The following is a 23,980-nucleotide window of genomic DNA, read 5'->3' as shown; positions in this document are numbered from 1 at the left end:
ACACAGAAAAAAAGAATGAACGCAGATTAATCGCGCTTCTTTAGTGCCCTTTGAGTTGCTGCGTCATTTGCGTTGAAACTAAAGCCCCGTCCACACTAACCCGGGTAAATGTATAAACGCACATCCGCCTCTGGCGTTTGAGCAACGAATATGTATGAGCCAATATGTCGAGTTGTATCTGGAGATAAATTAGTACATTGTACAGAGAGATCCTCATATGCATTTCACCTGCCATTTTTTTTGATGAGTGTCTCGGTCTCGAGCGCAAGCTTGTGGCAGCGTCAAGGCAACCGAACGTCATCGTTTCTGAAAGCCCAGTCCACACTACAACGCGAACCCAGCGTTTTCACATGTTTTGCTACCAAATAAACTTTAAAGTCTATTATGGCTATTATTCATTGAATCACTCATCTGCCATAATTTACTTGAATTAAAATAAAAATACTAAAATACTTAAAAATTTAAGTATGCGATTAATTTAGATTAATTAATAATCACAGAGCCTGTAAATAATTAACGTAGATAAAAAAAAATGATCGCTTGACAGCCCTAATAATAATACATTCAACTTATATAGCACTTTTGCAAATACCCAGATGCTTTACAGAGTGAACACAAAATAAATCATTTAAAAATAACGTGTACAAGTAAAAAGTTAAAAAGATAAAATAGGATAAAATAAAAATAGGTAGCTAAAACCTAAAATAGGTAGATAAGGCCTAAAAAAAAATTTTGTTTGGTTCCGGTTTCCGACCGACCCTGTCAATTTATGTGCGACCCAAATTATTTTATGAGCTTTATAAAAAAAAAAAAAAAAAAAAAATGCAAACTACTTTTTGATGCAAACTATAATTACGTTTTGGTACAGCACCTTTTCATTTCTCGTTTTTAAATGAAAACAACCTACCTATCATTCGCTGCCGCTGGAAAAAATAAAATAAAAAAATAAAATAAATTCCCTACCTACCCATGACCTCAACTGACAACCAACAGGAACCAAACTTTTTTTTTCAAAACTAGGAATAGTTAAAAGGAGGAAGGGGAGAGAAGGGAAGGAGGTTATGTGGTGAAAGCGATCTTGAAAAGGTGGGTTTTGAGGGCCTGTTTTGAGGTGGGAGTGTGGGGACAGAATCTCCATTATTCCATTTGTTTGTTCCCGAGGGTCAAATTCAACACAAACCAACAACACCAGTGCGCTAATGAACATTGAATGGGGAGAGTTTGACGTCATTCACCAGCGCATTGTGAAAGTTACAGTCAGTTTACAGAAGTTTAGTATTTACGAGAAGAAATGTATAAATAAATAAAAAAAAACAAAGCATAAACTAAGCATATTAAGCGATTTCTTGCAGATTTTCCATGGCTTGAAACAATTATTCGTTCAGAGCAGCCACTGAATGGTCGCCCATGAATATGTTGATTAATTCACATCCCTAAACGCTTTTCTTTTTTTACATTTTATTTAAAATATCGATCACTTTTGTAAATAAATAAATCTATCATGCAACTTTAACTATTTAATGACTTGAAGTTTACAAATCTGCCCCCAATGACCCCTAGCAATTGGATCGTATATTGGCTATCTAGAAAACCCACGATTGGACGATCGTGGAATTGTATTAATTGTTTAGTAATCATCCCGTGCTCCACCGCCTCCGGTGGTCTGTGGCGGGGGAGGCTCACCTTGAGGCCCAGCGAGCAGAGGAACATCTGGGCGGCCCGCTCCCCACAGCTGGTCAGGTAGCAGCCCAGCAGCGCCTCAACGCAGTCGGCGATGCTCTTGTCGGCGATGCACTGCTCCGTGTGCAGGTCGTAGGAGATGGACTGCTTGCCCAGCTCGGCGCCGCAGCTCTCCTCCGACGGGTTCCAGAAGCCCACCACGAACTCGTCCTCCTCGCCCGCCTTGCTGGGGTCCAGGTAGCACATGGCGTCCCACGAGCTGTAGTCAAACTCCTCGCCGCTGCCGCCGCCAACGTGCGGCCCATCCGCCGAGGGTAAGTGGGCGGCGGCGGCGGCGTGCGGCGACGACGACGACTTGCGCGGGGGCTTCCACTCCTCCGGGGCCGGGGAAGAGGCGGCCGGGGAGGGGGCGGGGGTGGGCGAGGGCGGCAGGCCGATGGTGATCTTCTTGCCGAAGGCGCCCGAGCCGATCAGCATGCTGTCGATGAACTTGATGTGCTCCTGGTAGTACTCCAGGTCCTCCTCCATGTTCACCTCGTCCTTGGGCTCGTCCTTCGGCGCCGGCTCCTCGTCCGCCTCCAGCTCCTCCTCTTCCTCCTCCGCCATGTCGTCGTCCTCATCGTCGTACTCCTCTCCCGAGAGGCCGTTGGCCTGCAGCTCATCTTTGGCCTGAGGGAAAAAAATATATATATAGATATCTTGGTTTTAACTGCACCCCTTTTCTTTATCCAGTTGCAGAGGTCGATCGGGTTCGCGATTTAGTATCTACTACATGTATCTGTTGATAGCCAAGCACATATGGAAGTATGTATGGTGACAATGAACAGTTTTTAAAAAAACAATTACACATTAAAAAAATGAGCCAATGGACAAAAATGAGCCAATGGACGGCATGTCATACGTCCTGGCACTTGATGTACGCACTCATTGTGTTTGGTACTTAGATATAGTACTTAGTTGTGTAGCATCTTACCCGAGCTATCTCTGTTGTATTCGGGGAACAGTTAACCCAGCGATTGTTAGTGCTTGGCACTTGGTTCTACGAACATCCTTATTGTACCGACAGCGATCAATTGTTTCCTTGTGGGGACGAGGAGGTGAACATAACACGCGAGTTGCAATAAGGAGGCTACAGAGTGTAACACACGAGAGACAAAGACGGGAGAGAGACGCTCTGACGGCCAACAGAATTCAATCAGGAAAGAATCTGGATGAAAACAAGGATGAGAAAATAACAGCCCCAGACCATTCCCCCGAGGACTCCACAGCAATTCCAAATATGCAAATCGTTGTAAACGTGCAACCGTCAAACATGTGCACAGAGTCACAGGGTAGCCAAACACACGTTTACATGTACAACACGCAATTTCATAAAAAAAATGTATTTTTCTATTCTTCCTCTAAAATAGTGTAGCGCTCTAAGAGCCCGTCGCAGACATTTTCCAACACGCCGAAAGAGATTTGCGTGGATTACAGAGCCAACAGCAGCCCAAGGTCAGTTAAATCAGGCTGTTTTGAGATGTGTGTACAGGGAATCGGCAGAGCCAAGTGTGACTCAGTCTCACACACACACACACACACGCACACGCACACACACACACACACACACACTCACATACACACGTTGGTGCCGCAGGGCAGGTTCAACCATGTTTCAGCCCCAGTCATAATATTACAGCCATAAATGCATTACTGTCACTTGCAAGTGAAAAAAGGTCTGCCTGCCAAACATACGTAATCCCCTGCCATAACTAACATTGAAAACTGAGAGCATAACAGCTTATGGTTTATTAGAAGGGTCTGCATTCAAAATCGACCAGTCGAGCTCGAGTCCAAGGATTAATGCGGGACACGTTTAAAAAGTGGTGAAGGGTCGATCATAATGATACGATACACCTACTTACTGCAACTGTATTATCCGTCTCACCCCACTGTGAATACCACAGAAAAAACAACTACTTGTGTTGGACTTCAGGCCAGACAAATAGTGCTACAAAAATGGAATGCAAATCTTTTTTTCCAGTCTATTCTTTAAATCAGTCACATTTGGGTGAAGACTGCCCTGAATCTGAGCTCTCCAGCGAGGGGAAATCTCGCCCTCTAGTGGCGTGAAGCAGACATGGCGATGGTAAACGGGAACTCGACTGACCTCGTCCGAGGCCCTGCTGTCTGGGCGGCTCCGGTCCTGGTTCACCACGTAGCCGGGGGGCAGCCAGTTGACCGGCGGGTCGAAGATGGACACCACCATCCTACTGGGGAGTCCCTTCTTCTTCCCCAGCCGGTAGAGGTTACAGTTGCTCACCTGAAGCAGAAAGGGGTTGTATTAAATAGTCTCATTCCATCCAGAGCCATGTGGATTTTACAACAAGTACAACAATACAAGTTAGACTCCAAATGCTAACTATAATGGCATTCTTGAATATATCCTTTTTACTGGCCCCATGATTGAGGCAACGCCTCCCAATCACTTTGTTTTTAGCACGATAACGCATGGGGCAAAGGATTGTGGGAAGGCTTGTCCGCAGGCGTTTCTAGAGGCACATTAAAGGGGCGTGATACCAGCTTAACCTCAGTTAAATGTATGTGTAGTGCACCGTGGACCAAGTGGTTGGACCATCGACGACGACACCGGGCGGACCGTACGGACTCGTGCGGGGCGACACCGCGTCCATCGGGAGACCCCCCTCTGACAGGGCGGGGTCGCCACACTGCGGCGGGCTGAAGAAGGAGGCCCCTAGTCTGACCGGGCTCACCTTCTTGCTGCGCATGTAGGAGAGGCGTCCCTCGTGGGCGTCAGGGTAGGTGCAGAACAGGTAGGTGGTGATGGCGTGCTTCAGGAACGAGTCGCCCAGCATCTCCAGCCGCTCCAGGTTGAAGCCGTCGCTGGCGTTGGACAGGGTGAGCGCCTGCAGGATCAGCCCCGGGTTGGGCCCCAGGCCCTGGGGGGCGTCCGGGGCCCCGGCGCGCTCCTCCACCTCCACTTCCAGGGAGGTAGCTGCGTCTCCGCGGGCCGGGGGGTCGTCGCTGGCCGGGGGGGCCGGGGGTCCCAGGCTGAGCTGCTGGGGGGCTGAGGTAGGGGGGGCCGGCGGCGGCGGCGAGCCGGGCCGGGGGCGCAGGCCGTGCTGCTGAAGGTGCTGTTCCGGGGGGCCCTGGAGGGGGCCGTGCTGCTGAAGGGGCTGTTCCGGGGGGCCCTGGAGGGGGCCGTGCTGCTGAAGGGGCTGTTCCGGGGGGCCCTGAAGGGGGACGTGGTCGCCGGCTGGGCCAGTGCCGTTGGGGAGGACCCCGCTGGGGGCCTTGTCCCCGGGCTGCGGGGCTTCGGGGGCCCCAGGGGAGGGGGGAGGAGTCGAGGGAGGCGGGCCGTCCTCCCCCTCCTCCTCCTCGACCAGCTGGTGAGGACAGGGGCTCTCGCTGCACGCCTCGGGGCAGGGGATGAAGGCCTTGCTGTCGATGGACCTCTTCCAGCCAAAGTCCAGGTTGGGGTACCTGGGGACCGGTCGTGGTTGTTAGCCAAAGCCCTCCGTCACGGTCACAAAATATCAGCCTCTTCCAGTTTCACGGATTAAGATGAATCAGAGGAAGTCCTTTAACCCAAAACTAGAGGAAGAAATATATGTGCTCATCGATTAGTTGTGACACCTCCCCTCCCCAACTCCCTTCCCCCCTCCCATATGTGTTTGTGATGTTTTTGATGTGATGCTTATGTGTTGAGGTGTTTTTTTTTGCTAATCCCTACACTGTGCCCTCCTTAAAGGAGCATAGTTTGGGGTATTGACTTTTTTTTTTTTTTCCTCGTTACCCTCTTGTTTAGCTTTTTAAACTTTCTTATCTAACGCGGGCCGCATGGTTCTTGTTGAACAAGCGCCTGACAGTCTCTCCGTCCTGTCTCCCCACACTGTCTTTTATGTTTCTTGGACGGAATGTAACTGGGAATTTCGTTGCTCTGTAACATGTGCAATGACAAATAATAAATTCTATTCTATTCTATTCTACGTGCATTAAGGTTCAAGAATCAACCTCGTCAATGCACAAGTACTATACTACCATAGGAGATCTCCCAACATGGATGTCTTTTGGTGTGGAAGGAAACCCACACTAACACGGGCGGAACATACAACCTCCACACAGAAAGGGGCCAGCTGGGTTTGAGCCCATGGCCAGTACAAACCTGTGTGCTCCACCACACTGTTAAAACTAACTACTACCTGACTATTATTGTTGGCCGATAAGCGGTATCTGAAATTGCTTAATCATTGCTTAATCGACCATGTTCACTTTTACAATTAAGCTAGCCTCCAACATACACTACTGTTCTGAAGTTTGGGGTCAGCCAGACAATTTCATGTTTTCCATGAAATTGCAGTTTTCAGCTGTGCTAACATAATTGCACAAGGGTTTTCTATTCATCAATGAGGCTTCTAAAACGATTAGCTGTAACAATGTAACATTAGAACACAGGAGGGATGGTTGCTGGAAATGGGCCTCTGTTCATCTACTTAGATATTTCATTAAAAATCAACTGTTTCCAGAATAGTCATTTACCACATTAACTATGTCTGACTCTAGACCGTTGATTCTGATTCATTCAATGTTATCTGCCTTGAAAAAAGCACTGCTTTTCTGTAAAAATAAGTACATTTCTAAGTGACCCCAAACTTTTGAACGGTATTGTATGCAATACAAAACTACTGTTTTGTTCAGTTCAGTAAGTGCAATACATTAGCTTAACACCAGGTGTCCGGATGTGCAACAACAAAAAAAGTGAAGATAAGCCCAGCTAGACTTTGGAACGCAAAGGAGAATTGTAAACAAAACATGCATGTTATAAGTGGAGTCCAATGTGTGCTTCAGGCTGCCTAGACGATCATGATCATTATGGGTATTTGTCACGGCCAGACCTGAAGTCAGGAGGGAGGTTCTGGGTCCCCACGCCGGCGTCGCTGGCCGTCTGGGCCCTCAGCTCCTCGGCCGTCAGCAGGCAGTGGAGGCGGTACAGGATGCTGGGCAGACACACCGCCTTCCTCCACAGGGACGCCGGGATGGGGTGGATGGCACACAGCTCTGGGACCAGGATCTGCACAACGCAACCAAGGCACAGTCAAGAAGTCAAGAAATAACCACTTTAAAATGGCCCCCACAACGCGCCACAGACAGCAGTAAGTAACAGTAACTGGCCAGCCTGGCTTCAGTCGGTCAGTGTTCACTGTGTGTTCTGATCAGTGGGTCATCCAAATGCCAAACGCCTCTCCTGTGCCAACCAAGAGGAATAGATGGACAGAACACTGCGCCAGAGTAAAACAGAGCACCTTATTCTTTACGTCTCAATAAGGACATGCAACCCAACCCTGCAGAAGATGCAGACCAAAGTAAAGCATGGAGGTTTAGCACCGGTCAATGCGAACGACAAACATTGTGCTGGAGAATAATTGAATCATAATGAATTACATTTTGTTGCCACAGAGGCGTATGTGAAAGAGCCGGGTGTCGGTGTGATGTGGAGGCTTTACCTGCTTGTTCTGCAGGCTCTCCCACTTGGCCTTCCTCTTCTCTGCACTGCTGAGGGGCAGGGCTTTGCCCTTCTGGTTCAGGTGGCGCGGGGTCAGCAGGTTCAGCCTGAGGACACCACAAACACACCAGATCAGGGGGGCCGCAGCAATAACAGGCACACAGGCACAAACACACAATTAAAAAGAAGCAAATAAATGAGAATAAAATAAAAACATTAATGAACAGAAACGGCAATAGAAAAAAAACAACCTTAATGATGCCCATAAATAACAATGACTGTATTACTCTTACTTCACACAAAAACAACTAGAATATATCCCTCCTCGTTCAACAACACTTCTACTCCTCCCCACGAAAGCATGTGCCGCTCCTCCCCATGCCGTTGTGCGCACCGAGCCCCCCCATTGTCCTGCCCCCCGGGGGGTCACCTGGAGGAGGTGTGGTCCACGTCCAGCAGCGGCTGGTTGAGGTTGGACAGGTCCAGGTTGTACTTGGTCTTGTAGTACTCGGCGAACGTCTCGTACTCGGGCGACGGGAACTTGCTGAGGGGCGTCAGGTCCGTGTACACGTCCGCCACGTAGAAGCGGTGCGGCTGGTCGAAGTTACGGTAGCTGGGGGGAGGAGAGAGGGAGTGAGTGCCTTTGAACGTGGCTACCAGGGGCCGCTATAACAGGGAGGTCAGTGCAATAGACATTAGACACACAAAGACACTTTTTGTTAGCTATTTTTATTGAAGTACAAGTCAAGCTCAATAAAGTGCAAAAAAAGGAAATGTACAAGAAATAAAGAACAAGAATGGCGATGGCTGCCCGCCCCGAGAAGTGTGGGTGTGGGGCCCTACCGGGGGATGATGACGGCGTCTTGGTAGTCCTCCAGCTTGAAGGTGAAGGGGTTCTGCTTGGTGTACTGGGTGGTGGGGATGCCCACGCGGGCCTCCGACTTCTCGATGTCCTCCATGAACTCAAAGTCCAGATCCAGCGTGTCCGAGTCCCCGACTTGGAGGACGGGAAAAGACAGAGAAATATCAGAACGAGTCAGAACAGCAAACAACATCAACATAGCCCTCTCTGTCCGAACCCTAGATGTCCCCCCCCCCCCCCGACCCTAGATCCTAGTGGTCTGTCCGGCCTCACCGACGTTGAGCGGCAGCACGCAGTACGCCGAGTCGGCCAGCGTGGGCTTGAACTCCAGGGCGGGCTTCTCCAGGCGCAGGATGTGGGAGAAGACGTACTGGTGGAGGCGCGTGATCAGCTCCAGCTGCGGCGGCGTGAGCGTGAAGCCCGACTTCTGCAGCTCGATGGAGATGGTGACCTCCCCCGAGCGCGTGTACACCGGGAAGTGGGGGATCTAGAGGGAGGAAAGGGGACGCTGTTGACTGTAGGTCACTGCAGCGTTGAAGAACTGGTATGGGGGATGAATCGGCCCTCGAGTTGGAAGACACCAACGCTGTAACCGCTACGACAAACGACTGCGAGTGTTTTGAAAGCATTGGGAGGGAAATTACCCTGGAGGTCACCAGTCAATCGGGTTCCAAACTGAACACCTGCCACATTTGGCAGGGAAAAAGAGCCTGGGTTACATATTTCAATAATTAAACGCCAAAAAGCCATTGTTTTCTCCGCTCCAAATTTGAGACCCTACTTGTCACTCCGATACACGTCTACATCACATCTATTTTGCAAAAACAATCCCATTTGCCAAAGAAGGAACAGTGGCTGACAAGACATTTTTATGATGGAAAATGTGACACTTTGAGAGTCAAAGAGAACACTTTTGAAAAGTTCTGGGAAAATGTAACATTTATAAGAGCCATGGCACGGTAGAAATGAATGCCCAATCCGAATATTTTAAGATTGGAAATTGAGATACTACCAGTAACTATTATATCCTTCTTCAATTTTTGTTTATCATTTTGTATTTCTTTCTTTTTTCTTTTTGCAATGATGTTTTTGAGCTTTTCTTTAAAATACTTTGTGTAAACTCAATAAAAATGCAAGTTCAAAAATAACACAATCCCATTCGTGCTATTCTATGCATGACCAACGCAAAACATAGAACATGCTACCTCAGCACCTCGGGAGGCAGGAAGGACCCGGCTCATGAACACGAGAGGGGACGTACCCGCGGGATGGGCTTGGCGGTGAGGATGCCGAAGCAGCGCGTGGTGTCCTCGGGGGGGTACAGCTTCCTGCGCCGGAAGTTGAGCTCGTCGGGGAGGGGCGTGGTGAGCACCATGCCGACGACGTACAGGTAGTAGGACTGCTCCTCCATCAGGGCGTAGCTGTCCCGCAGACACTCTGGGATCTGTCGGGGTGGAGAGACCACCCCACGTGTTGTTGGCTACCCTTGCAGTAACAGGATATTTCCGATCTAATAACAAACCGGTATATAGACGGGAGGCGGGGCCTTACGGCTTTGGGGTAGCACTGTCTGCGCTTGGTGGAGCCGGGCCGGCCCGGGACGCTGGTCTCCTCCTCGTCGTGGAGGTCCAGCTCCTCCTCGTACTTCACCGTCTCCTTCCCCACCGGCATCAGGTGGTCGTCCAGCTCCCCTGAAACCCAGGGCAGAAGTGCTGGTTCAGACCCTCTGGTTCAAACCCTCGGTTTCAACCATCGCTGAACGCACGCAGAGACTTCAACGTCAAAGCCCAAAACATCAGGCAGGCCGTACCGATCTTGTGAAGCTTCTCACAGCACAGCAGGGCCACCCCTTTCTCGGCGAGTCTGGCGCAGCTCATTATGGGACCCTGGAATCACACGAGACACGTTACGGACGGCTCCCCGTGGATGCCCTCGTACGTGCGTCAGAAGAAAGGCTCAAAGGAGCTTACCTTGACAGGAGCCCGCAGTGGGGAGTTGATGGGCAGGAAGAGTGTGGACTGGTGGCGGCCATCTTTCATCTCATAGTTCTTACATTTTGGGGCTAAATGGGTGAAGGGGTCGCTGGGAAGCCGAGCGCAATACCTAGAGGACGGCGAGAAAAATAATAATTCCCATCGTTCTTAAATTTAACTCAACAAAAAAAATTTAGAAACACAGACTTCTGATCTTGAAACCCGTTTACCAGATCCCTGAGCATACCTGTTGATGTGGCCGATGGCCGTGTTGATGGTGACCCTGGGCCCGCCGTCCTCGGAGCGGAGCACGTACGGCGGGAGGATGTCGTCATCGTCCTGCACGTGCTCTGCCTCAAACTCCATCAGCTCTGCCGACTTGGAGCACTTGTTCCTCAGGATCTGGGTGGGGGGGCACAGAGCAGCGGTGAGGCTTACCGAGCAGCGGTCAACGTCTGTCTGGTGTATCGGAAAGTGCCAGAGATGACACTTGCACCCGACATCTATAACTTATCAATTCCAAAAATATTAATTTGCAATATCAAAATGTTTCTGCAGAATATAAACTCGAGGCTGTTGCAAATCATGGTTAGATAAGAAGATATATGGATGCACAACATATGCTCACAGAACATGCTTTAAACCAATCAAAATACATTTAAGCCAAACCAAAACCACAGCCCAGGTGACCCACGGGAGACGGATACCTTCTCGATGGCCTTGTAGGTCTTGAGGTCCTCCTGGAAGGTCTTGGTGCGCTCGCTGTCGGCCAGCATGATGTAGTTGGAGACGGGTGCGCGGGCCCGGCCCTTGGACTGGACGTAGGACCTGTACTCCATGGGCAGGTCGAAGCGCACCACCAGGTTGCACTTGGGGATGTCCACGCCCTCCTCCACGATGCTGGTGGCGATGAGCAGGTTGGTCTCGTGGGCCCGGAACTTACGAAGAACCTGCAAAATCGGTCGAAGAGTTGGTCGAATTTAAATGCATTGTGCTGGTCCTGACTGATGAGTGAAAACGTGTGTGGAAGATAATCAGAAGTTTCGCAGTATAAACATGTTGTTTCTTACTAACAACCGTACACATCCATCTGTGTGCATTCTTTTTTAAATGACTCACTTGAAAATACGTATTTCACTGAAAATAATTCCAGTTCCTCGATATCTCTTGGCTCACGATTAAACTCTCCACATTACTAAGCCACGCACCACTCCCCACCTAAATGATTCAGAAATGCTCTAATCCTTCATTATCACCACTCATTGACAGAACAAGAGCTAAATTCCCATCTTCCGATGTTTATTATCCTTCTACGACACAACGCTCCCTGCCTCTGTTCTGCTGTGCGCCCCACTTCACGTTGAAGCTCTGCCGTAACCGAGTGAAAAACCACCAACCTCCTCAACACAGCAGAAATGGTGTCTTAGCGTTATTCCAATTAAAATATGTGTTCTTACAAATGTAACCGTCACAAAATGACAGCAGCACTTCAAAACGGTTTGGGGAGAACTTTGATAAAGACATTATTTTTACTGGCACTAAATGCACAAACCTTGCATCCACATAATCACAATTGCAATCTAGCAGTCTTGAGCCCAGCAAACGCATTATATTGTCAGAAACCTTTTGATTTGTATTATTCTTGTACTGAGCCCGTTTCCCCAGGTCATCCAGAGTAGGGTTAAGGAACTTCAGACTACTGTGGTTTTAACATTAGGTTGGTTTAATTCTGTCATAGCACCAGCATGGTCAATGTCTATTAACTAGACTAGTTGTTTCTAATCTGTACAGGTGCACTGCCATACCTAAATCAAACAAAACCATTAATTCTGTTATAAGCTACAACTATGTTTTTCCCACTGTCAAAGGGGCCTATTATGCCATGCTTGAACTAAAATGAGTAAGAGTGTGCATACCTCCTCCTGTTTCCTGAACTCCACCTCCATCTGCTTGTTGCGGGGCTGGTTCTTGCCGATACTGTGGCCTGTGATGAAGTTGCTGCTGATGTAGGCCAGCTCTGGGTCCTGCTTCCCTGCCTCTTTGATGAGACTGATGACCCAACAGCCGGCAGGAGAAAGCCAGAGTGATACATGTTGTTATCCAAGAAAAGAAAACGATTGAAATACAGTTATACAGGTGTGCAAATACAGATAGTGATGTTCAGGTCTCTCTGGTGTTGGCCTTCTTATATCCTTGGGTGAGATTGGGAAACAGATAAATGAATATATCGAGAAGCATAAGGTCTAAATATATCTACTGATGTACCCAGTAACAAGACGCCCTGTAAAAGGGAATTCACATTAAGATGGAAAAACACACAAAATACTTGTGTATTCAAAGAAAACATCACAATATTATGCCAACATAATTTGCAGTCTTCATCACATGGGCATTCTTTCATCCCATGTTAAAATACTTCTCGCCTGCAGTGCTGTAATTATGCAAATCGGGGTGAATGAGGTCGAGCAAAGAGATACAAGTTTCAAGAAATGCATTAAAAATATATTTAGAATGTGTTATTCTTTGGGAAGGCAAGTATCAGCAAAGGATCAAAAGAAAGCTAACCCTTTCCTTACAGATGGAAAAAAATCATTTCCCCCCCGTTTTTATCATGTAGCTGCAAAGATTCCCACCACGATGACCAAAACCACACTTTAAATCATTAATACGAAGAAAAAACGCCTGAGGCGAGTCTCCGGCTCCCTACCGATTGAGCACCACGGCGGTGTAGCGGCGCTCCACGAAGATGATCCCGCACAGGATGTTGGTGAAGGGCGAGGGGAAGCTGGCCTCGGGCCGCTCCTTGGCCTCCGCCTGCTCCTCGTCCTCCTCCTCGTCGTCCTCCTCCTCGGAGTCACTCCAGGACACGTAGTTGTCCTCGTTGCGGTTGTTGTACCACTCCACGCTCTCAAACTGCTGCCGCTCGAAGGGCTTGTACTCGTGCAGGATCTCGAGCAGCCGCAGCACTTTGGGCGTGACGAACTTGAGGTCCAGCGACGCCGGCGAGAAGTGCTCCTCGCACAGCGCGTGCACCTTGCGCAGCGCCGTGTCCGTGAACAGCAGCAGCTTGCGGTGCAGCTCCTCCTGCTCGTGCTTGACGTACTTCTGGAGCTCGCGCACCATGATGCCCGCCACCTTGTCGGCGCACCACGGCCCGAGCACCACCAGCACCGCCAGACAGTCGCCCAGGATCTGAGGGCGGAGGGACGGGGATGAACACACGGAGACACAGGGACGGGCACTCGAGAGCTTAACGCAATCAGTCACATCTAGTACACGAGGGGCTCAACTTCTCTTCCTCTTGCAAGCGCTTTGCATCGTGTGTGTTGCTATTTTCCCCAATTCTTGGCAGTTGACTTATCGTCTTGTTTTTCCGTTGTCAGTATACCTACTAGGGGTGTGAACGGTTACAAAAAATTGAAAACGGTTACACAACCCCTTTTTTTTTTTCATGTACACGGTTAACCGTTTTTTTTATTATTTAATGAATTTTTCTTTTTTTTGAAAGTGGCCGCAGTCATGCTCACTCGGTTTGACTTCGTTCAATAGGGGGATTATTTGTTTATCAACACGGCGGATGCGTGAGCAGAATGATCGCAAAAAGAAAATTTGTTTGACTGGTTGCCACGGTGATCTCTGTGTGGTTAATTTGCAGTTGGGGTGTAAATTAGGATGTTGTCAGCTTACTGTTTCATTAAACTGTAATCAGAAAAGAGTATCTGTGGTATAAAGGCTGGGACGAATTTTGAATAATAAATATGTAAACTTTATGTTGAAAGTATGGACCGTCGCGATTCCCATTGAAATAATAGCGCAGGGATTATTTATTTTTTTTACGGTTTTCGTTTACAGATTTTTCCTAAACGGTTATGATTTACTAACCGGTTACATGTGTTCACATGTACACATGTACCCGTGCACACCCCTAATACCTACTACTAATTTCACAGCCTTACGTTGTTGCCAACAGCTGTTGGATGCCTACAACAGCTTATTTTTATAAGCCTATTTCACGCATGCAGCTCGTGTCGGTAATAAACCGCCCCAGGGGTCAGCGGCACACACAAGGTAGGACGTGCTGACATGATGCTCTGTTATCTCTCAGTGCTGGACACCACCTGCTGGATGCTAGGCTCGGCTATTTTGTTTACCTGTCTGGAAATGAAAGTGGGGTCCCGGTCTTCCCGGGCTGAGGGTATGTTGCAGTCGTTGAGGAAGTGGAGAGCTTCCTCCAGCTCAGACTGCAGACGCGCTGAGAGGCCGCTCTTGTCGAGGTAAGGGCTGCAGTCCAGGATCACCTCTCTGGGCTGAGAGGCATATCTGCAATAGGCAGTCAGACGGGTTGGAGACAGGTGTCAGTACGGGGCAGTCTAGACATTAGACCTGACTGACTCCATGACACACTATCAACAGCTGGCACAAGCCCATCCAATGCACACAATCCTCCTACCTTATCCCTCCCTAGGTTAACTAGAAAAGGGATCAACGATTTGGGGAAATAATCGAATGCCGACTATTTCAACCAATAATGTGATAATCCGATTTAGTATGTGATTTTTTATTTTTTTTTAAAAGCAGTGACCATCAAAGCATTGGAAGCAGTCAACATATAAAGTGCGCTTTTCCTTTAGGCCAGGCCTATGTGTTGAGATGAATTGATATAACAATTCTCTTTGCAAAAGACAAATAAATACGTTTTATTCGCAGCCTCGGATTACGTTGCGATGTCGGTGTGAATTCAATGAATCGTTCAGCCCCAATACAGAAGCAGCCCCATCCTTCTGGGACGTGACGGCGTCCTACCTGTCCAGCACCACCAGGTCGGTGGCCGTCTCGGCGTTGCTCCTCAGAATGTCCTCCAGGTTCAGGATCTTGCGCTCCAGCTCTGAGGGGTCACACTTCCCGTTCAGGATGGAGGCGGTGAGGCCCAGGACCCGCGGGCCTCCAGAACAGCCGTCAAACAGCTGTGGGGACGGAGCCAGAGAAACACTGTCACTACGCATCCCACCTGTGGACATCACATCACGCACAGCATTGCATAATAAAAATAAAACAAAGAATATTAAAAGGCAATCCGGTATTTTGAACATTGAGCCCCCTATCTGGTTTGACTAGGATGAAATAGAGTGGTTAACCCCGTCTCGAGTATTTGGCTAATTTCGAAATCACCCCTGCGGTCTTCACAATGGCTGGCTATGTGCATTGAAAAACACCCCTAAAAGTTGGTTTTCAGAAATGCGAAACTCATCGAGTAGTTAGTGGTGTTCGTTGATGTTCCAAATCAAGTATCGTAGCGATACAGTTTCTGTCATGTTGTGTTTGGCATTTTGTAAACCGGCATTTTGTAAACGAAACCGGGACCGGAAACGAAAAGGGGGGGTGGTTGTAGTCTTTTCGCTCGGTTCTAGCCCTACTGTTGATACGGAGAACCGAGCGAAAAGTCTACAGGACCGGTTTCCGTTTCATTTACAAAATGCAGATTTAAATGCAGGGGGGGGAGGGGGGGTCCCACCGAACTAGACCTCTGTCAGGGTTTGTGGATTTTTTGCATGGACCTATTAGATGTTTTTTGCCTGATTCATGTCTTTCTTATCATTCCGCGAGTAGTCCGGAAACTTATCAACCCCAGCGTGTCCGGTTGCTAAGCGACGCCAACGTCTTCGGCAGACTTTTTCTCTGCTGATCAAATTCAACACCACGAATGGTAATTGTAAAAAGACACACTGTGTGTAGTTATTGTTTTGTTTTGGCAAGGAGCCGTGTAATAAGCAGGATAATGTATAATATAATGTATCCATTACATATTACTAGTCCAGACCAAGATAACGGTTGGGCGTGAGAGACATACGGACACACGCTTAATGCCAATAAATGCAATGTAGTTTTCGAGCCCTGCCCTCTCGTCTTACAGCAGTGAGTGAATACGGCAGGTCAGCGGTACAGAGTGCGTTTCCACCTGTGCCAGTTAACTTCAATTATAATTTCCGGGGCTTTTTAAGCTGTAAAAGTAGCCACCACACCACATCGTTTTTTTTCCGGCCAAAACTAAATAAATAAAAAAGAGAAAAAAAACGCCTTTCCATCGGCAACTTGAGACGATCGACAATGGAATCCATATATCGTCGATCGTCGATTAAAATCGACCATCGGCCAAATAAAACACGACAGAAACTGTATTTCACTACGATACTTGGTGAGGAATGCAACGAACACCACTAACCACTCGATGAGTTTCACATTTCTGTAAACTAACGTTTAGGGGCAGGGGCTATTCCAAATAAGCCAAATACTCGAGACAGGACCAATATTCAAAATGTTGTGTTTACCACTCCATTTCATCCCAGACAAACCAGAAAGGGGGCTAAATGTTCAATTACCGGAATTTGTCCTTTAACAATCTAAAAGGCAAAGATCTGGAGAATTATCACTCAAGGTACAAAGGAGAAAATTTTGAATTACAAAAAAGTTTAGTTTCACTGAAAGTTATATATAAATAATAGAGCTGTCAGTTAAACGCGTTATTAACGGCGTTAACGCAAACCAACTTTAACGGCGTTACATTTTTTATCGCGCGATTAACGCAATTATTTTATAAAAAAAAAAAAAAACTTTTTTTTTTTTTTTTTGGCTCAAAACAAAGAAGCAGTAGCCAGACTGCTATGTTCAAATGACATTTGTTCAAAGCAGTCGTTTAATTGCACTATAGGCTCTTTTTTTGTATTGTCCTGTTTTGATCAGTGTATATGCCAATGTTGTTATCAATAAAAAATCATTTGCACAAGGCAAGCCGATGCACTTCACCATGTTGATAAGAGAATTAAAATGAGAAGAATTATGGGACAAAAAAATCAAGGGATATTTAGCATATAAAAATAATTTGTGATTAATCGCGATTAATTAGAGTTAACTATGACATTAATGCGATTAATCACGATTAAATATTTTAATCGCTTGACAGCTCTAATAAATAATAATGAAAACATAACGGATCCTCCTACATAGAGAACGGCTTGATATGATGTCGCTGTGATCGTTGGTGTGAGAGCCGGTGTGCCGACGCGCCCTTACCGTCATTATCTCCCGGTAGGGGTGGTCGGTGATGGCCAGGTGGCACTCATCAAACACCACCAGGTTGATTTTAGACAGCGGCAAGATTCCATTCTTCAGAACGTGCAGGAATATGTGGCACGTCATGACCAGCACCTGGACATTAAAGACATGAAAGTCATTCATAATTTGGACAGAAGGACATTACTGGGATACAAACTAACAAGAACCAAGTGCCCCAGACATCAGACATTGAACAACAATGAACACGTTGGTCATGGATCAGGGTGCGGGTGTCCGGGACCAACCTGCATCTCCGTCAACTCCTGGGTCCACTGCTGGGGGGTGCGGGCGACGGCGTCCTCCTGGCTGGTGTACTCCCCCACCTGGAGGTCAGAGTGCGTCCTGACGGCGGAGGCCTGGTGCACCACCGACGAGGCTGCACAGCGGACACACCAGACACACACGGTGGGCCGGGGCTCGGGCTAGAGCGACTGCAAGTCCTCAGAGACCGCGTGGGCCGACTCAATGCGTTGTTAACGTTCAAAACAAAAGCAAGACATGTGGGGATGGGGCTGGCTAGGCTTCAAAAAATTAAAAAAATGTAGTAATGGCAATGTACATATTGCAGAGAATATATGGAATCTGTTACAATGCAAAATATAAGGTATGATTTACAATTTTGCTATGGACGTTTGGATGGGCGCAGGAGATTGGGGACTTGCGATGCAGCTACTTTGGGGTTACCTGTGTTCACCAGGAAAACCGTCCTCTTTGCATCGTCTCTGAAGTCGCCGCGGATTTGGTGCGAGAGCTCTTTTGTCAGGAGCACTGCGATGAAGGTCTTCCCTGAGCCAGTGTTCAAGCAGACTATGGTATTGTGTTCCAGAGCTGCTTCGAGAAGTTCTACCTGTAATGTCCACACAGCCAAACAATTACACCAAAAGACACTTTGTTGCCGGTGCCTCATTTGACACGTCGCGTGACAAAATGTATAACGTGGGCGCCCATGCTACTACTGGCCTGATATTTCCTGGGCGTGTAGATGTTGTCGTGGATGGCCTCCTGTTGCCATGGCAGCCCAAAGAAAGGCCCCATGGCTGAAGAGGCGGGGGTGACGAGCTGCAGGCCCGCCATGCTTCAAAAGGAGAGGGAGTCGGAGGTGCGTGCCGGCGAGGGGGGGGGGGGGGGGGGGGGGGGGTCGGGCTGGGCTCCTCCTGTCGTCCTCTTCTATCTCATTTCATCCTCCTCCCGCAAGAGTTCACTGGAGAGCAGGGAGAGAGACGCTCACTGCGGGCCCAGAGGTTCCTGCTAAGTGATTTACTGAACTAAGAAAGTCAATGGTATTCAACATGTAACCTTAATTGACAGCACAGAGACTAAAGAAATCCAGGGTAATAAACGCATGTTATTAATGAAGATGGCTTTGAAGGACTGCTGGTCGACTGAATCACAGATCATTTATACCGGAGGGGAAGTCTATAAATCATCCTACACAAATGCCATAAATATCTCACATTTCATATTACATATAGAAAACAATGAAATATTTAGCAAGCTAACCAGACATCACTAGCTTGCATCACTAGCTTGCTAAATATTTGATTGTTCTCTAGCTCTAGATGTTTCCCAAATACTGGGTCACGACCCACAAGTGGGTCGCGGGAGATTTTATTTGGGTCACCTAATAAATTTGCAGAAATTCTGCCATATTTTTTTTTATTATTATTATTATTATTACAAATATATATATTGTTTATTTAATTGTATTTTAAAGGTTTTATCGTTTTTGAATCTAGAGACAGGAATGTATGGGGCGATAAGACATGCAGGAAAGGACCACGATCAGGAATCAAACCTCGGTGGCTGAGGTAAGGACTAGGCCTTAATGGTACACGCTCTGCCCCCCCCTTCCATACTCTTTGATTTAAGATTTATATCTGCAGTATACCAAACAACAAATCGATTGTTGACTGTTTGAATTGAGTGATTGATTGATTGACTTTCTGATAACAATAGCTGCTCTTAAACACAAGCCTACCTGTTCGGCATGAGCATTGGAAAAAACCGTTAAACAAGAAGCATTTTGATAGTACTGAATGGTTGTATTGTTCTGATAATTGTACTTTTAACATTGAATCTGGTATGAAAGGCTAGTGTACATTCTGTTTGTTTTACTGATGAGAGGACAAGTATTTAACACGTGTATTATGTTTTCAATGACACGTGCATAAAGCAAAGCTGTGATTTATCTCTTCGAAATGGCTGGTTTAAGATCCTATATATAAAGGCAATGTGGAAATAGCAGTAAAAATAGTCAAGAATGTTCATTTATGCGCAAATTCATTCTTCTCACGATTTAAAGATAAGGCCTATTGTGAATTGGTTTGCAATTTGGAAAAAATTGGTCCCCAGAAAAATTGTTTGGAAAACATTGCTATACGAACAATAAGATGACTGATAACATTATCTTCAGGTGAAACAAATTAAGTCTAAAGGGGACCTATTATGCTTTTTCGACTTTTATGACCTATAAACGTTGTTATAATGATTGATAGTCATGTTTAACCATACTAAAGTGTCAAATAATGACATACATGCATTTCGACGTATTCCCTGCTGACAGTCTGGGGTGGCTGTGCAGAGCGCTAAACACTCGGGACAACGATTGCAATTCACTTGCGATTCATTTCCGGGAAACATCTACGTAGAGGTACTCCTGCCACGCCCCCATATGCCTGGTCAAATCTGCCCGCGCGCGCGCTCCAAGGAAGGTAACCAATCACAACGGAGTTGGGTTGGCAGGAGGGGGGCGAGGGGGCGGAGAAGGACGAAACCGAGCGTTGACAGAGAAGGCTGAAAGCGCCCAGATAAGAGGAATAGTTTCCCGAAAATCTACATCATTTTTTGTGCATGGTTAAACATGACTATCAATCATTATAACAACGTTTATAGGTCATAAAAGTCGAAAAGCATAAAAGGTCCCCTTTAAGTAGCATTATTTTGAAAAGCTCAATATTTGGCATTGAATTCTACTCACAGGTAGGTTCAGAGGTCGTCTGGGGAAGGATACAGCAATTAATCTGGGCTTCATGATAGAGATGCTTTCATCCAGTCCAGAAGCACCCTGAGACACAAAAAGACAGTATTGGTACAATGCAGAAAAAAACTACTTACTTCTTGATTAGCTATTTTAAGGCAGCTATGAGTATTCCTGTAGGGAATCATAATAGGGATTCAGGGTTTCAACAAATATCCCCAAACTGTAATCGGATACATGGTCCAAATCTCGACGATGCCTAGTTTCTCAAGTTATTTTTTTAATTGGTCCAGAAAATAAATCTGAGATATACACATAGCGAAGGTTAGGTGTAAGTTTTAATATGCATTTCATTTAGTGGATGTACTTGACAGACACGCGATATTTTTTCACCTGCTTTTAACCATTGTAGAGCTAGTGAGACATCTCAACTGCGATTTATCCACTGGGGACATTTTAAAACGTGATATGTAGTCTGTTTGCTTACGTTTCAGTTTGTTGCAGGGTCGCTTGTATTTCACTGACCTGTTGTGTAGAAATATTGACAGATTGAACTATGGCCCTATAGAGAGGAGCGCTGAATTGGGGGGGGTGAATATCCATATTAAAATTACAAATTTGTATTGATGCATTATTTCTTAAATACTCAACCAACCCAGCAGTGCTATGCTGCTTATTTCACTTTCAGATGATGGGTGATAAGTGCCTGTGAGACGCTCATTATTTTAAATGAAATAACAATTGAAGCACATGCTTATCATAGCACAAAATGTGATTACTCGACTAAAAAACTTTACCTAGGAGCTTCCTACTAGTCGACTATGAGTGGTCAGTCCTGCTTTCTTTTCTTCCAGAGCTGTTCTTCAACATTAGCATGATGGTATGTACATGGATATCGATGTAGGCAAAAACTAAAATACTACTAAAATTGTCAACCAACTCAGATCGAAACAAGGAAAATCAACAAAGGCTTGGGCGTGCTTATAGTATTTACAGGCTTATCGTGCAGTTGAAGATGCAGGATTAAATACATGGTTAAGATGATTGCACTATAAACCTTTTGGTTTATTGTGTATTGATGTTTATATTCTTGATATTTTTTTAATTAAACATGAACAGTACATTAGTACAAATAAATACTCTTTAATCTTATCAGCCATTCATGTAAGGGCACAGACAAGGAACAGCACATTTCATGTGCGCCCTAACCCTAAGAAAATATATATTTACCTAACCAAATAATACTGGTACTGTGGTACATACACACTTGAACAGCCTGAGTTTAGACACACTAGGTGCCAACTGATACCTCCCCTGCAGCATATTATTTATACAACATACGAAGTACTTTGTCTATGTTTGCAGGTGGCTTAACCATGTGGCAATTTTATCAATGACTTACGTTTGACATGAAATGTCAACATTCTAGATTTTCTAGTAGACACAAGATTACTATTGTGAGTGTAACAAAGTGGTATAATCCGGTGTGAAAGAAAGGCAAACAACATCTCACTGGGCCAAAGCCCACATGACCATAGACATGTTCCCCATTGACTTTCGCTGGTATTCATATCGTGATTCCGCAAACAGGGTGGCGGATGACCAAGACGAGAAACTTTATCGTCCTGAAGGGAATTGTTCTTGAAAACATTCAGTATTTGCTGTTAAAATACAAACAATATATTGCAAACATACAGTACAGACACAGGCTGTCCTCCTACTCATGGAGTTCTTACAGCACATTCACAGACCATCAACAAACAAATTGCACACCAACATACACACTCACGGTCATACACCCCTGTAGTCATCATAATGATGTTCATAATATCTGCATTAAGGGAAAAGCAGCCTCCTCTACATGGAGTTGTCATAAACTGTACATCGTCAGAGCCTCGGTTTACCTTTGGTTAACCATGTGATAGATGCCTAATTTTACCTCCAGAGATAGTTTAAGAAATGTTATCTAAATCCTGGTTTACACAGAGAACATAACTATTTAAAATCATGGTTGATGGCTGCTAGCCTGATTTAAAACCTTGTTGGGCCAAAGACGACAGACGAAACAATTGAACTATTTGCAAGACCACCACACATGCCTGTCAAAGAGATGATCATCCTGGATACATTGTTTAACTTAAAAAAAAAGAAGGCATTTTAACTCCAAAAAGAATTTTTTACAATAAAGTGCTAGAGATATAGTGGTCATACATAGTGTATTACCAGTCATAAGTAGCTCTCATAATAAGCAGCAATGTGCCTTTGAGGGTTGAGTTCCATGGGTTGCACAGTGAGGTCAATTTAATGACAGGGCACTGGGTGTTCTCTATCATTAAGTGGTTGTTACAGTGCTCCACAAAGCCCTGCAGCTTTTTCATGCTCTTATCACCTCTCTTCATGGCTGTCACAAGCACGCAACAAGCTTCTGTGTGTAATCCAGCCTTTTGGATAGTTGCAGAAAACTGATGTTTTCAGGACGATACAATGCCTTTACTGTTTTCTTATGTGTAAACAATAGGAACCTGGTTGTATTTCAGTCAGCAAAGTGCCACTGAAAGAACGGTCGTCTGTATGGCATGAGAAAATATTCCACCTCCCAAAATGAATCAATAGAAAGTTCTACCAGACATTGAACACCATCTGTCGTCATACAGTTATTTAAACAGCAGGTTTCTTGTAATGCTTTGCACAACTGTGCTAGCCGAGACAAAACCGTGTTTTGGCATTCATAGTAAACATGAAACGCCGGTTATCATAAAATACCTGGAACTGTTTAGTTACTTTGATAATAAAAAATGATAGTTGTCAGCAATGGAAAAGCAAAGCTAATGCATTTGAACTCGTAATAACTCGTTTTATCAAGATACCGACAACGAAAAAGGGCACGACAGGTGGACCCCTTGATGGTCAACTAGAAGACAGTTCATCACACTAGCAGCACCACACTCCAGCACCCAATCTAGCCTCCAAACCAGCACCCACCCTCCAGCACCCACCCTCCAGCACCCACGCTCCAGCACCCACGCTCCATCACCCACGCTCCAGCGTCCACACTCCAGCGTCCAGACTCCAGCACCCAAACTCTAGCCTCCAAACCAGCACCCACACTAGCATCCAGAGCACCACACTCTAGACATCCAAAGCACCCACACTCCAGCATCCAAACCAGAACCCACACTAGTACTAGCACCCATTAGCCTCTTAAGCAGACACACTCCGGCATCCAGACCAGGACCCACACTCTAGCACCCACACTTGCCTTCGTACTAGCATGCGCTACGTCTAAAAGTGCACTAGCATGCGCTAGCTAAACCAGCCACCCCAGCGCCTGCCTAGGGCCAACATATCGTTTACAGCCCGTTGTTCTGTATTCGATACATACGATTTGCTTTCCAAAACTGTCAGTCGGCGATTAGATGGAGGTGTACTTGTTCTCGCTTTAGCATTAGCCTTAGCATTAGCACGGGACTGGTCGGTGTAGCGTTGGAAACAACATGCATGTGTGCAGCATCGTGCTAGCCGACAACTATAGCCTGACGTTAGGACTCTATGTGGGGAAGGCCGATACCTCCAGGAATATTACAACGTAGTGCAACATAATACAAAGAGAACGTATTTTACCTGGTCTATATTGCCTCTAGTCCGACGTTGAGAATATAGACTCACATTCAAGCGACTGATAGACTTTCATCCATTCACCCGAGGCGCTGTGATGTCTCGATGAGCCGATCAGTCGTCCGCCGCGGAACCACTTCCTTCACCTCGGCCTCCGTTTACGGAAAAATATTTGCGTAAAATACGTAAGATACGTAACTAAACAGCAACACAGCGGTAACACGTGCGTCTTGTATTTAGAGAATACAGAGCAGACGGGA

The 23,980-nt window shown here is 46.4% G+C and overlaps 1 protein-coding gene and 1 long non-coding RNA gene across 2 annotated transcripts in view; both read right to left on the bottom strand.

The window, feature by feature from the left end:
- The window catches only part of dicer1 (dicer 1, ribonuclease type III), a 28,239-nt gene extending 9,986 nt beyond the window's left edge, over positions 1 to 18,253 (bottom strand). Inside the window, exons 1-22 of the mRNA XM_030355817.1 lie at positions 18,089 to 18,253; positions 17,813 to 17,975; positions 17,374 to 17,504; positions 17,087 to 17,221; positions 14,822 to 14,982; positions 14,170 to 14,338; positions 12,726 to 13,210; positions 11,935 to 12,067; positions 10,726 to 10,968; positions 10,266 to 10,420; positions 10,016 to 10,148; positions 9,856 to 9,931; positions 9,597 to 9,736; positions 9,307 to 9,489; positions 8,319 to 8,532; positions 8,027 to 8,180; positions 7,614 to 7,796; positions 7,185 to 7,290; positions 6,576 to 6,751; positions 4,434 to 5,163; positions 3,830 to 3,982; positions 1,684 to 2,349 (exon numbers count right to left, since the gene is read on the bottom strand). Of these exons, the coding sequence (XP_030211677.1) occupies positions 1,684 to 2,349; positions 3,830 to 3,982; positions 4,434 to 5,163; positions 6,576 to 6,751; positions 7,185 to 7,290; positions 7,614 to 7,796; positions 8,027 to 8,180; positions 8,319 to 8,532; positions 9,307 to 9,489; positions 9,597 to 9,736; positions 9,856 to 9,931; positions 10,016 to 10,148; positions 10,266 to 10,420; positions 10,726 to 10,968; positions 11,935 to 12,067; positions 12,726 to 13,210; positions 14,170 to 14,338; positions 14,822 to 14,982; positions 17,087 to 17,221; positions 17,374 to 17,504; positions 17,813 to 17,975; positions 18,089 to 18,202 (4,803 nt within the window). The 5' untranslated portion in view covers positions 18,203 to 18,253. The remainder of the gene's footprint in view (positions 1 to 1,683; positions 2,350 to 3,829; positions 3,983 to 4,433; positions 5,164 to 6,575; positions 6,752 to 7,184; positions 7,291 to 7,613; positions 7,797 to 8,026; positions 8,181 to 8,318; positions 8,533 to 9,306; positions 9,490 to 9,596; positions 9,737 to 9,855; positions 9,932 to 10,015; positions 10,149 to 10,265; positions 10,421 to 10,725; positions 10,969 to 11,934; positions 12,068 to 12,725; positions 13,211 to 14,169; positions 14,339 to 14,821; positions 14,983 to 17,086; positions 17,222 to 17,373; positions 17,505 to 17,812; positions 17,976 to 18,088) is intronic.
- Position 18,254: 1 nt separating this feature from the next.
- LOC115543453 (uncharacterized) lies at positions 18,255 to 23,871 on the bottom strand. The gene is made up of 3 exons (XR_003976699.1): positions 23,727 to 23,871; positions 20,106 to 20,192; positions 18,255 to 18,329 (listed from the first exon to the last, which is right to left on the bottom strand). It is a non-coding gene; the product is annotated as an uncharacterized LOC115543453 (long non-coding RNA).
- Between the last annotated feature and the right edge of the window lie 109 nt (positions 23,872 to 23,980).

The sequence above is a fragment of the Gadus morhua genome, chromosome 5, assembly GCF_902167405.1.
Source record: "Gadus morhua chromosome 5, gadMor3.0, whole genome shotgun sequence".
Classification (NCBI taxonomy): domain Eukaryota; kingdom Metazoa; phylum Chordata; class Actinopteri; order Gadiformes; family Gadidae; genus Gadus; species Gadus morhua.
The sequence above is the reverse complement of the archived record's forward strand: the minus strand, read 5'-3'. Positions and strand labels throughout refer to the sequence as shown.